Source organism: Spodoptera frugiperda, chromosome 20 (assembly GCF_023101765.2).
Source record: "Spodoptera frugiperda isolate SF20-4 chromosome 20, AGI-APGP_CSIRO_Sfru_2.0, whole genome shotgun sequence".
NCBI lineage: Eukaryota > Metazoa > Arthropoda > Insecta > Lepidoptera > Noctuidae > Spodoptera > Spodoptera frugiperda.
Genome location: NC_064231.1, coordinates 1,851,965 through 1,866,343, shown reverse-complemented (window position 1 = coordinate 1,866,343; position 14,379 = coordinate 1,851,965). Strand labels below are relative to the sequence as shown.

Genomic DNA, 14,379 nt, shown 5'->3' with positions numbered 1-14,379 from the left:
CAGGTTTCACAACCGTACGTCATCACGGGGAGGACGCATTGGTCGTACACTCTCCGCTTTAGGCTCATAGGCAGTTTCCCTTTCAGGACATCCTCCAGTTTATTGAAGGCTGCCCATCCTAGCCTGATCCGCCGCTTTATCTCTTCCTTTTGAGCATTTTTATCGAGGGAGAGCATTTGACCTAGGTAAATGTAGTGTGGAACTCGCTGTATTTTTTGCCCATTTACCTCAATATGATCCACACCGTCCTGGGTCATAAATTGGGTTTTATTGATATTCATTTTTAGGCCGATTTTACACGAGGCTTGCTGCAAGTCCTCGAGCATACTTTGAAGATCTTCTACAGAGGTGGCTATAATAGCAATATCGTCAGCAAACCTTAAATGTGTTAATTTCCCTCCGTTTATATTTATGCCTTTGTTGGACCAATCTATTGTGCGAAACATATCCTCCAGTGCCGATGTGAACAATTTTGGCGAGATGGTGTCACCCTGTCTTACACCACGAGACATTTTAATTGGGTCTGTCAACTCATGCAGGCTTATTTGTAGGGTAGCCTTGCTGTATATGTCTTTGATGACTTGAACATATCGATCGTCCACGTTGGATCGCTTGAGTGCATGAAATACAGCCCAATGTTCCACTGAATCGAATGCCTTCTCATAATCAACAAACCCTACGTGCACCGATAAGTTGTACTCCCTACATTTCTCGAACAGCTGCCTCATGGTGAAGATGTGATCAATTGTTGAAAATTTGGACCGGAACCCAGCCTGTTCTACTGGCTGCGCAGCATCTAGGCGATTGGCAAGTCTTGCACAAACTACTTTGGTGAAAAGTTTATATATGTGGCCTAAGATACATATGGGCCTGTAGTTTGCGATTTTAGCCTTATCTCCTTTTTTATGAATTAAGGTCCCTATGGCGTTTTTCCATTCATCCGGAGTAACTCCCTCGTGGATAACTTTGTTAAATAGGACCTGTAATTGTTTGAGTATAGCCTTGCCACCGTACTTTAAAAGCTCACTTGTAATTCCATCTTCCCCTGGGGTCTTTCCTGACTTCATTTTCTTCAGAGCATTTTTTATCTCATATATGCTTATGTCTGGCAAGTCCTCAGTGAGATGACGAATAAGCTTGGCTCTTGGATCAGAGTTCGATGGTATCAGTTCCTCGGTCTGACTGGAGTACAGTTTGTGATAAAATTCCTCCACAGCTCTGAGTATAGCTGGTCTTTCGGTTACTATGGTTCCGTCCTCCTTTGTTATTTTATGTATCTGGGCATTTCCTTTTTGCAACTTTCTTCTGAACACTTTTGGGCCGCGATATTTCTCTATAGTGTCTTTAATGATGTTATAGTTGTTCTTCCTAACGTCATGCCTGATAGAAGTTCTAATTAATTTATTAAGATGGTTAATTTCTTGTAACGATTGTTGAGGAGTAAGGTTTCTTCTTTCAATAAGTTCCTTTGTAGAATCGAAAGCTACGAATTACGAATTTATAACAATTAAAAAAGAAATTATATTAGAACCTATCCTTTATGCTATAATAACCAAGCTTAAACTAAATAATTTAAAAGAAACGACTTAAATCTAATCTAATTAATTTATAAATTAGACTTACAATTTTATTAAAAAAACTAACTACAGTAACTACTAATAATCGATATCAAACTAAACCTACGTTAAAAAGTTAAACCAGAAAACCAGGAAAACCCAATAAATAAACTTATTAATTGACAAATACAACGAAACCAATTTAGAATATACGAAACAGCAGGACCACTACAGACAAATAATCATACGACTGATAATACACATTTTCTACAATAGTACCGAAGCGCTCGGCCGATACCCAACCAAATAATTGTAACAAAACCATAGCGCAATCTATTTCGATCCCAACGCCATCTATCGAGGATAAAGACAACTTGGATTATTTATTTATACTCCGTTCGGGCATTTTCTTTGTACTAAAAGTTTAATTATATTGATATAATTTTTTTCATACCTTTTTACTATTTGTTAACTTTTTTCGATGAATTAAAACAATAATATGAACCGAAGTCGTGTAACGATCGACATAGAATTATCTATACTCCGTTAGAGCGTTTTCTTTGTACTAAAAGTTGTATTATGTTATATTTTTCATTGCTTCTTACTATTTTGTAAAAACAAATTTCCAATGAATTAAAACAATAACATGAACTGAACAATTGTAATTACACCATTGCGCGATCAACGCCATCTATCTACGGAGTATAGGAACAGCCCGACATTGTTCAATTCCGTACTATAAGTACGAAATTGAACAATAGATGGCGCTGTATGTCCGGAATAAATTTACTTTTTATTTTATTTTTTTTTATTTTTATTTTTTTTTATTTATTTATTTTTATTTTTAGGCATTTTTATTTTTATTTTATTTTATTTTATTTTCCATTTTATTTTATTTTATTTTATTTTATTTTAATTTTTATTTTATTTTTATTTTATTTTTATTTTATTTTTATTTTTATTTTATTTTTATTTTTATTTTTATTTTATTTTTATTTTATTTTTATTTTATTTTTATTTTATTTTTATTTTATTTTTATTTTATTTTTATTTTATTTTTATTTTATTTTTATTTTATTTTTATTTTATTTTTATTTTTATTTTTATTTTATTTTTATTTTTATTTTTATTTTTATTTTATTTTTATTTTTATTTTTATTTTTATTTTTATTTTATTTTTATTTTTATTTTTATTTTTATTTTTATTTTTATTTTTATTTTTATTTTTATTTTATTTTTATTTTTATTTTATTTTTATTTTATTTTATTTTTATTTTATTTTTATTTTATTTTTTGATTTTTGAAATAAAAATATATCTATGTCCTTTCTAAGGTTCTAAACTATATCTGTACCAAATTTCAACCAAATCCGTCAAATAGTTGCGGAGATTATTAATGGTATAAGCATAGAATGTTCGACGTGATTCTTTAATTTGACATAACTTTTTTATTTATGAACCGATTGACATGAAACAAACACTAAATGTAAATTTAAGCATCCCACAATATATTCGTGAAAACCGCATCCAACTCGGATCAGCCGTTTCTGAGATTAGCGCGCACAGACGAACAGACAAACAGACAAACAGACAAACAGACAAAAAAAAGTTAATTACATTTTTGGGTTCGACATCGACATAACAATAACCCCTGCTATTTTTTTTATTTTTAATTTCAATGTACAGACAGCACTTTTCTACGATTTTATTATATGTATAGATATAGATAGGTGTGTATGTGTATACAAATAGAAGTCCTGTCTGGTTGGATACGTCAAGACCAGTATTCAGCAAAATTGGTTGGTGTCGGATTTTGAAATTCTCAGTATATAATAAAGTGTATGGCTGCATGGATGGCGCGGTGGCTGGGCAACTGGTTGCCATGTTACGTGGAGCGGGTTTGATACTCACACGGAGCAACTCTTTATGTGATCCACAAATTGTTGTTTCGGGTCTGGGTGTTATGTGTGATACGTCACAAGATAAAATAATAGTGCGGGGCAATATTTTATTTTTAAAAAAATCCACCTTTCCTTCTTTCGGTAAACTTTAATTAACCATCTAGATATTAGGTATATCACGATAATAATATTTTCATTTAGTTACATTAAATGTATTAAGACATTTCAAGTTTGTAGACTGAATAGTTTTTGTCACAAATGATGGAGGACAGTGTTTCGTAGGTGGAGGAGGAAACCAACGATTGTCATATAGTTAAGTCATTTGATTATCATGATTATCAAGTTCCCTGTAATTACGGTGACCTTTTACCTACTGCGACTTCTACTTCTAGTAGTGATAGATTAGGTAGTTGCTCGTATTTTCCATACGAAACATGTCAGTAAAGTTCACAGTAACTTGTTTTTTAGTGTGGAATATTGTCCTGTGTATGCCTCCTCCCGCCTTGGGCGATGCGAGAAGGATTGTGAGACTCTTACAGCCTAAAAACCACCCCGTTCCTACTCCTGCTTTTCAAGCCGGAGCCCCGGTAAATCCGTTACGTAGCCCGCAGCTTCAATAACTTAATAATACATTGTGAAATAGGGATACCTACCTTATTTTTTTATAATATTGAGTAATTCGGTAGTAATTCGTGACGGATGCTTCACATCACCCAGAGCATGAGCTACGTTTCTCACACTTGACCTTAGCTCATACTCGCTGATAAACTAGCGTGAGGTTATCAAAACATCTGACTCAGTCGCCGATAACTTGTGTCGAAGCTAGGAAAATTTTATAACACCACTCTTTTGTATGTTATAAATTATTGCATTATCAATTATTCTAATAGTGATGATTAGATATAAAATATAATAGTGTTTGTTTATTAATTTAATTATTTACTACAATATGTTTTAGTGTTGTAAGTACTTTATGGTATCTATTTATTGATAGTCTACTATTTACTATTCATCATCTGCCTGCTAAGTGTGACGCCGAGTTTCTACCGCGAAAGGATATCTAATGAGTGGGATAGGCTTAAACGGAATGCATTCATTTTATAGTACCTAAATAGATTTGTATTCCTACAAATAAATACTTTTTTAAAGAAACGTTTTTACGCCATAGTAATAGAATTTTCGTGTGTCGTGTGTGTTTACAAACACACAAGTTCACATACACTTTGACACCAAGACCCCAAACAACAATTTGTGGATCAAACAAAGAGTTGATCCGTGATCCCCGTCCGCTACACTTTGCGCTGCCAATTCCCTAGCCACCGCATCAACGGTGCAGTCGAAGTTGGTAAATTGATTTCTGAAGTGAGGTCATATCTACTCTTTCTTTCTATCTGTTGGTAGAAATAGGTGTATGCAATGCAGTCAAAATTAATGGGTCCATTCCGCTCGCGATGGAAACTAGACTTACACAAAAGTGTAGCAAACTCTCTTATGTAGACAAAGCCCATGCATGATCCAGTCTCGCGTGCAAAGTGCTTGGATTGGCACGGGCTGTTGATTATGAATACAATTTACATAATATATGAAAGCAACATTTAATTTAAAGTACAAGCAAGAGAGCTCTCCTCGTATCGCTACATCTTGCTATTTATTTCCTGAAGGGGTGCTAACTCTTTAGTTATATAAGTAAGTATAGTTACTAGCTTCCCTTGTGCCCAGTAAATTTAGTAAAAGAATATGGACAGTCGTATTAATATTATGTTTACTTTGTATTAAATAGTATTCCTAAAAGGGAAAATGAATTAAAACAAAAACATATTGTTCTATTTTTTTATTTTAAATATTATATGAATATTAGTGGCAAGTTGCGGAACTCTACTGACTGAATATGATTACAATATCATGCATTCTGTGTCCGAATTGCACAGACAAACATTTAATTATATGTATATGTATTATTTGCATACTTATATCCATTCAAACGGCATCGTGCTCGACTAATATTGGCGAGGGACTCGGGACAATAACTTAGAAAATACTAATTTACACATTCTCGGTACTAAGAGATAACTGTTGTGAAACATTGATATGATATCCATTTTGATTTGTCATATATTTGTATATGTATACGCAGAGCTTATATTATATTGCAAAGCAATCATTATAATTAGGTATTAAAACTGCTCGCCGTCTTGACAAGCGACAAACAAGACGTTGATTAAAGCATTGTAACATTGAAAGAGATATTTTTCAAATACTATTATTCTGCTTTTAATAAGTTCTTAAGGAGAACAAATGTACAATGCTTATAATCAACATCTTGCATCTAAACATCATAATTATCTCGTATTCATTAATATAATGTTACATAGATATTACTTTAGGTTTACAATAAACCATTTATCAAGTCTCATCCATTTATATAGTAGATATTGTTCAAAACAATGCGAAAATACAAATTAATTTTGTTCAACGTAAAATCGTCACCTAACATCTACCACAACGTTTAGTAAACCATCCAAGTTCTTGTCACACAAGATTTTGATTGTTACAATAAAATCACAGGTAAGTACTTTATCACTAAATACATAAATATATATATATATTAACTGCTATTGTCCTCTTTCAGAGAACGAAGGTTTCAGCTCTTCTAAGAGCTTCAATTCTAACACACAATATGAGATCCGATACAATACAATACAAAAAACATATAAAGGAAGAAAATTAATACAAAAATACAAAGCAACGTAAAGTTCACGACATTAATAAAGTCTTAGGCGGTAAAGTTATATATATAAACTCGATATTTTTGTAATTCAATTTCTTCGTCATCGTCAATCCAAATTTCCAAAGCGTGAAGCTTCGTTCACATCTTGATTTCACTCTACTATCTCAGGTCTCGTAGTTATACACGTATAGTAGTAATATAACTATTTTTATTAGTAGCATTAACATTTATAAGTATTAATATATAGGGGTATATGATCGAAAACTCTTATAGCTCCCCTATTTTATTCTGTCATAGTTTGTTATATACATTAAAATTCCTTACATAGCAGGATTTTCACCATTCGTCTAGCCAAGTTTCATATACAGAATCCGTATAGTCGAACCAGTAAAATGAATAAACCTTCAAAGTAACCAATCGAGTCCATTTTCTCCACAAAAGTGTGGTATTTACCATCCCTATTTATACAAGAGTACAGTCGGTTGCAAAAGTACTAAAATCTTAACCATCTAATAAATAAGAACAGCAAGTTCAGCTACAATATCGAAGTCTATCACTTTTGCAACCAACTGTACGAAACAGCAATATTGTTATAATCATAATTATGTATAAATTATATTAAAACATTTAACGTGTTTATATGAATTTATAATATTTGTATCATTATATAACATAGTTTCTTATATAGGTAGACTGCTTGTACTTTGCTTAAGAACCCGTACTTATTTTATGGTCAAATTTATTGAAAATCAGTGTATTTACTTTGTAACAGTTACGAGTCAAAAGTCAAGTGTAGGGCAGTGAAAAGTCAAGAGTTACAATGTTTCCATTTTTTGTATCTTTGTAATATTTCTACTCGTATCAGCACTACAGCGATTTCTATCAAATACTATGTACATTTGGGTATTCAGGTATCTGCAATAATAACCCAAGGTATAAGACCATCAACACTTATATATTGATGTATATTTTTCCATGAATATTTTGAACGAGGCTTAACACATATAGATCTGCTAATTTAATACTATTTACAACCACAAAATTGTATAGAATGACAATATTTGGCACTATACAATCTGATAAATAGAAAACTAAACGAATTGGGCTGCAATTTGCAATAGAAAGTTTTGTATTTTTCCCAAAGGATATTGGGGCATGATTGATTACATAAATATATTATGATAGGTACACAAATTATTATATTTCGGAAGCACTAGATTTTATGATGCCATATTTAATTATACAATAACGGTTTAACATTCGAATCTTTGAGTATTTAAAATTATAACGTAAAGCAGTAACATGTCTAATCTTGTTTAATCTGTACACTATATTTTATGTATGTATGTGAGAAATGAACACCAATAACATCAAGACATCTGCAAAATACTTACATCAATAATCATCATCATATTTATAAAACATGAAACAGTCTAAAAGTGACAACCATATACGACTTAGGGCTGTCGCGTGTGCTTTATACATCGAAGCGGGAAGATCGAGGCCTTTGAATACAATATTGAGCCTTAATAACTACTAAATATGGTTTAGTTTGGAGTTTTGTTGTTGGAATGTGTTTTCTGTTTGTTTATGAGTGCGTTGATGAGTTTTATCCTGGCCTTCACGGACCTGTACTTGCAGTATTCATCCTCGTGACCTTTCTTGTCGTCTCGCTGCACCTTCCTGCTGTTCTGGAGTTCGAAGCTCACCTCGTAGTCTTTAATAGTGCGGCGTAAGATCTATAATTGTAAAACAGGGTAATTACAGATCAGAACGTAAGAAATGATGCTTAAGTAGGTTTAGGGTATGGTGAGGGCTATGGGCCTTTGACTGAAGGTGTTAATCTCTCCAAATACACAATTTCAGACATATATCAAGTCACTTCCACGCTCTGTTTAACTTTAAATATTTATGACTTTTACTTTATTACAAAACTTTAAATATTTATGACTTTTACTTTATTTATCACGTAATGTTATAAAGAAATGGAAAATTAAACTTACAGATTTCTGCATCTTAGCTTCAGTGAGAGCTTTGTTGAGTTCATCAATGCTGAGACAGTGAAGTCCCTCGTTGGAAGGTGTAGCTTCCTCGCTGGTGGCAGACTGAGCTGATGATGTGGACGATGGGACCTCTTCGCCCGGTGCAGCACTATCACGATTCGGAGGTGACTGGAGAGGAGTCTCTGTAGTCTCCTGGAATAATAGAGTAAAAAGATTTAAAGTATAAAGTGCAGTTGTGTTTGTGTAATAAAATATGAATTGAAAACGAAAAACTATCAGGTTATTTATTTAATACTATTTTGGGTTTCCTGCCCATTTTTATTCTCTTTACTGTATCCTAACTTGTAAGACGAAAGCAAGTTTTGTTATCGGCGCCTATAGCACTTAGCGCACGATTTCTAAAAGTGGCCCTGACTAAAATTTTATATAATTACCTGTGAGGAGTCCGATGGCTTCTCTTGAGAGTCGCTGGAACTATCGACGCTGGAGTTGAACAGCATGGTCTCATGCTCGTGAATAGTTGCCAATTCGCCGTTAATGCAGCCTATGATCTGAATTAAGTAATAACATTACAAAAACCATAGGAAAATATACTCGAAATCTAGTTTACGAGTACTACACATTTAAAGCAAGTATGAAATGAATTTTGAAACCTTTTGTTCTCACTAACATAGTCATCGTAAGGACTTCTCTCTTCGAGTTACAAACTCTCTAAGAAATCTCTGAATGTAAAAGTATTACGCAGCTTTGTCAGAATTTTAACAGCTGGGCATACAAAACTCATAACCAGTCAGCAAGTCATAGAAGTACTTACTTACATTTTACTCTAGTACATGCCGATAAAAGATAGAAGCGACTATAAATCTTACAGCATCAGGCCTAGAGGACGCGAGCACTCTTTTGACGGTTCTGTAGCGCTCGTAGAGGTGTCGGGCTGCGCCGCGCTCGGCGGAGTGCGCAGGGGGCCGACCTCGGGCCGCCTCGAGCCGCAGCAGCACGCGCTGCACGCACAGCTTCTCCGCCGCCAGCTGCGCCGCCGTCCAGCTCCCCTCGCCCACCGAAGACCGGCCTGCCGCCTGGCGACAGCCCTCTAACCACTGGAGAAAGGCCCACAATAAATCCGAGCAAACACCTACCTGACCGTCCGATCCAATGTCATCCAGTTACGCAAATAATTTGGAAAAATCGATTATTAAATGCCAATCATATTTATTAATTCATCGTGACTATGAAATGATTACAAAAATATGTAAAAATTATGGACGTCGATCAATAGCAAATCTTTAGCAATACAAACTATAAATGAGTCCTATACTTTACCCTGAATCGCTAGATGAGTTACTATCAGCGATAAGCAATTAATGGATTTAAGAAATTTACCTCTTCGATATCTTTTACGATATCAGCCATAGGTTTATCACTCTTGAGCGACTCTTCAAGCTTGTCGTCTCTTTCTTTCTGCTGTTTAGCTGCTTGTACCTTCAGAGCATACTCCACGGGATCAGTCTTGATGAGTCGTTTCTCGGCCTGGAGTCTGCGCAACGTCTCGTTCATGCGCGTCAGCGCCACGTCTGTTATTCTGTCACTCTGAGTCAAGGGATGGCCATTCTTGGATTCAAAATCATTTTCATACTTGGTGATGTTCTTCTTGAGTACAGAGATCTGTAAATTTTTAAGTCAGGTTTTACTATAGATATTTTACGCAATCAATTTTGTTTTTATTGAATAGTTCACAAATAGTTTTCTTTGATGTATAATACCAATCGTACCTTCTTATTGATCTTTTCAAGTTGTCGGTCAGGCACAGGCTGCTCACGTCGTGCGACGTTGAGTGGGGCTGCGCTCCTCTCATCGCTGCGGGCTCGTTCGGCCTCCGCGCATAGAGCTGCGCCCTCCTCAACGGCATTTTCTGTGCGACCTGCCACTCGATGCAATGCTACAGCGTCCAGGGTCTCCGGTTCCTCGCATACTGCAACAATCTTCTACGTGAACTCACTGCTTGTCGCGTACAAAGACTGTTGGCATATAAGTTACCGGGGCTATAGAAGCAAGAGTTGCTTCTTTGACCTTCATTACAACCGATTTTACCTGGTTCGCTGTTGTGATATGACACCAAAAAGTTGAAATTACCAATGTAAGCTGCACTTACAGAAGTAGTGCCACAGACGCTATTACCTTATGGTAATACTTATACCTTATGGTAATATGGTAAGACTTCACACTTCACTTCAACATAGACATGGCAGCACTTTTGGATACTCACGTTGTGGTTTCTGCACAATAACATAATCGAAGTGAGGCGGTGTGCTACATCGGATCTCTTCGGATGTAGTGAAGCACTCGTTCTCCTTGGGATGTTTGGAGACCCTGGTGGGTGGACGACGTCGCTTGCCACCGAACTGTGGGCGACGGGCGCGGGACAGCCGCTCAGCACGACGTTCCGACTGCAAGGCAATCAGGATTATACTTTTTTATATTTGGGAAGATCATCTTTCAATTGTATTTCTGTAATAGTAATATCCTCCAGCCAATCTGTCCCAAAAAGACATGTGTACTTAAGAGGATTTGTTCCAGAAGGTTTATATTACAGTACTATAATGTGCACCTCTGCCAACCCTTTCGGGGGATAAAAGGTGTGAACGATGTTACGACGTGTGAATATTTTAAGATACAAGTTCTGAATTCCTCACCTCGATTCGGTTATGGTCGTGGAGCGGCGGCGGCGGCGGGGGCGGGGGCGTGCGCTCCTCGCTGTGCGGGCGGCGCTCCTTGCGCTCGTGCGCGCACCCCGAGTCGCGGCGCTCGCGTCTCTTCCTGGCCTCTCGCTCGCACTCGGGCGCCGCCATGTCTTCAGTCCTCTCGCGCTCTCGTTCCGAGCACTGCGCACGCCAGCCGAGCCCAGATATTACTACCCGATGCTCGCTCGAGCGCTCACTTTCCTGTCCGTACCCCTAACGTATATGGATGAGTTAATGTCAGTGTAATGTGCGAATAAATGTCAATTCTTAGTGTCAAGAAACAAGGTTGATTCTGGAGTGGTGGGTTAAGCTGATGTTTGCGATTCATATCGAATAGTGAGGAGAATGATTTGTGTTGATCATGTATGATACAGAAAATTGTATAGATATATACGTAGGTACATATTAAGTAAGGATATCTTTGCTTAAAGCTATGTATATCTAAAACTATCAAGGGACACGGGTTATTGAAAGCTTTGGTCATCTACTACTCGGCTGTCACCTACACAATGTACACGGGTTAGTTGGGCAAGCAACTCAAATACTTGTAGGCAACTACTACTTAGTTGTTAGTTAACTAACCGTTAATATTGGCATATAATATACATATTAGTATTCCCAGAGTACCCATGTAATTACGTATATATTGCAAAGCGTATATGTATAGGTATAAGCTAAAATTTTATATTTATAAAACGAGAAACTATTATATTGTTAAAATCACTAAATGATATGTGAAGCCCCAGTATCTAATTTTTCAGAAATACCTGTAGAATTTCCAATTGTACCATTTTCGCTAACTCGGAAAATAATTCCCAATTTCCAAAAGTTTTCAGCCGTTAATGGGACGATTCTGAAATTAAACCATGTTTTGCACTAACGCAACTGAACGCATCTAAAAAAAAGCTTCATCGTCTATGGCTCAAACAAAAACCTTCATAGATGCGACCTAACGAAGTTCCCTTGTAACAATTTATATTTAGATTAACATAATTTGTATTAATAATTGACATTATTACATTAACATACTCACAATGCAGTATCTGGCAGCACCAACTATGGAATCCAAGATTCTGGATATGTTTTCTCTGGTACGGCTGGCCAGGGTCGCACTGAGGCCCGCTCTTGGGCAATACCCCAACCAATGATCCACAACCAAACACTAAACCACCGGGCTATTGCTTATCCTTTGATGTAAAACAAATTGAAAGAAACAAAACGAAACGGCAGAGCGAAAACGCGCGCCGTTTTGACGGGAAACTTGACACTTGACTATAGACACGTTAGTCTGTGGCGAACTTGGTAAACTTATTTGATGATGTCACTTCTCTGCTCAGACATGTCCCGATCACGACACATATTGGCACGGCACACACAGTCAATAGAAGGGGCGGCGGTAACAATTTACGGCTGCTTCAAAAAATGCGTTGACACCAGTCTGTAATTTAGCATTGATGGTCCGAATGTGTATGGGAGAGCTGTTTAGCCCTAAATCGCTGTTAGTGCGACGTATTCATATCAGTAACGTCCGAAGTGAATATCGAGATTGTGGTTGGCTCACTCTACCGGAGGAGAGCGAATTGTCAATTGTCTTCTATCATTTTGCAGTTCATATTCAAACACTTCACAAAATTATTGAAATGAGTTGGCAGGTTCGTTGACGGCGGTTTGAATCTGTAACGGAAAAGAGCAAATTTTTAATGAGATGGCAGTGAGCCAAGAAATGAATACCACGGGGTTATGAGTAGGAGTATTATAATACAAAACCAGTGGTTAGAATCTGATTATGTGTTTCAAATTCAACGCTTGTTACGTAGTGAATTTGTAAGCGAGTCGAAAGCCCTTAGATCCGCGCCTGAACTTTAATAAATATTTAATGAACGCAGTAATTTGACTCCGCGACGTATAAATGGCTAAGCCTGTGTAATTACTTTGGTGATTAATATTGACATTTACGTGTTCAGTTTCACATAACAATGACTATTAAACTAATACATTTCACATACTTTAAATAAAACAGTAATGCGAGACAAGTATAGCTTGATTGTAGACTTTTGTGAAAGATGATGGAAGCACATGACACAATACCTATATAATTTTAAAAATTAGAGTTTTATCAGATTTCCATAATAACTAGCATACTTACAACAAATTATAAACCTAGATTTATAGTTCTTTGAAGAAACGAGGAAAATTATCTTACTCCTCCCCTACACTTCCTGACGAGCTTTTATGAGTTTAGACTATGTGTTATCGGTCAGTCACACAACTACCAATAAATAACAAATTATCTAGTTACATAAACTGTAAAACCTACATAAAGAAAAACAAAACAACCACATAAATGCATCGACCTTTCTTTTGAGAGGGAAAAACATCCAATGATTTTTCCCGCCGAGTGAGACGAGAGGGAGTATCAGACTCTTACTGACTAAAAACCAACCCGTTCCTGCTCCTGCTTTTTGAGCCGGAGCCCCGCAGCTCCGTATCAGAGGAACATCAACCTTCAGACAACAAGTGACAAAACTATTCTTAGTTACTACTAAGCTAATGACAACCACACTATACATACATTACACGATAGGTAACTAATATAGGCGGCAAAGAGAAGTGTGACGTCACAATGCCACAGGATAGATAAATGTATACCGGTACTGTATGTAAACCGTCACTTTCACAGTAATTGACTAACAAATTATGTTTGTTGTGGGAGTGGTGAATATATTACAGTCTGATAGCAGACTGATGGAGAGAGGTCGATGGAAAAGTCTCGCGTCAATTTTTGTTTTGGGACTTTGAGCCGTTTAGTATGGTAATTGGGTTTTGTTTTAAAAGTTAATTTCGATTGATGGTGAATAAAAAGTTCAAAGTTTCTGGAAAAACAAACTTGTTGTCAAAAAGGTACATACTTTACAACCATATTGATTTGTACCTTAAACAAAACTAAGTATTAAGAGCTAATTCTAATTAATAACTTCTAACTGAAAAATATTTGATTAGACGTTTTAAGACGTATTACGTACATAACGATGTACATTTTACGATCACTGTACATTTTAAACCATTTCCATAAAGTCCTTAATAAAATCTATTTGTTACAAACAAACAAAGATAATAAAGAACTCAAAATCAATTTACAAATTCAACTTAAAACATTTAAACCAATATACTACACGATTACATAACCAGCTAAATTGGCTATCTAGGAATTGGTTCCAAAATTAATTATTACGACTCCAGCCGTCACAGTCGACGTGTTATTTCAGTTCCGACTCTAGTTCCCTTATTGATTATTCAGGTGGCCAATCATATAGCCGACTGGAATCGCCCACGTGGCAATTTACTGCCTAATATTAAATACAGCTGTACCACTTGACAAAGAAAACTGTGAAGTCAGTCGAATTGAAGATTTACTGCCATTGTCTTAAGTGTCGTTAAGTTCCCCAAGAAAATT

General features: G+C 36.0%; 1 protein-coding gene across 7 annotated transcripts in view; it reads right to left on the bottom strand.

Annotated features, from left to right (window-relative positions):
- Positions 1–5,272: 5,272 nt before the first annotated feature.
- LOC118282189 (protein FAM13A) overlaps positions 5,273–14,379 on the bottom strand; it is a 36,389-nt gene continuing 27,282 nt past the window's right edge. For 2 of the 7 annotated variants that reach the window (XM_035603134.2, XM_035603133.2), the window contains exons 2-11: positions 11,959–12,599; positions 11,693–11,778; positions 10,878–11,138; positions 10,451–10,631; positions 9,957–10,156; positions 9,568–9,849; positions 9,057–9,284; positions 8,622–8,738; positions 8,188–8,379; positions 5,273–7,923 (exon numbers count right to left, since the gene is read on the bottom strand). In XM_035603134.2, the coding sequence (XP_035459027.2) occupies positions 7,732–7,923; positions 8,188–8,379; positions 8,622–8,738; positions 9,057–9,284; positions 9,568–9,849; positions 9,957–10,156; positions 10,451–10,631; positions 10,878–11,138; positions 11,693–11,716 (1,677 nt within the window). In that variant the 5' untranslated portion in view covers positions 11,717–11,778; positions 11,959–12,599 and the 3' untranslated portion in view covers positions 5,273–7,731. The remainder of the gene's footprint in view (positions 7,924–8,187; positions 8,380–8,621; positions 8,739–9,056; positions 9,285–9,567; positions 9,850–9,956; positions 10,157–10,450; positions 10,632–10,877; positions 11,139–11,692; positions 11,779–11,958; positions 12,600–14,379) is intronic. The other 5 variants (XM_050701100.1, XM_035603136.2, XM_035603135.2 and 2 more) reach the window with 4 other exon arrangements.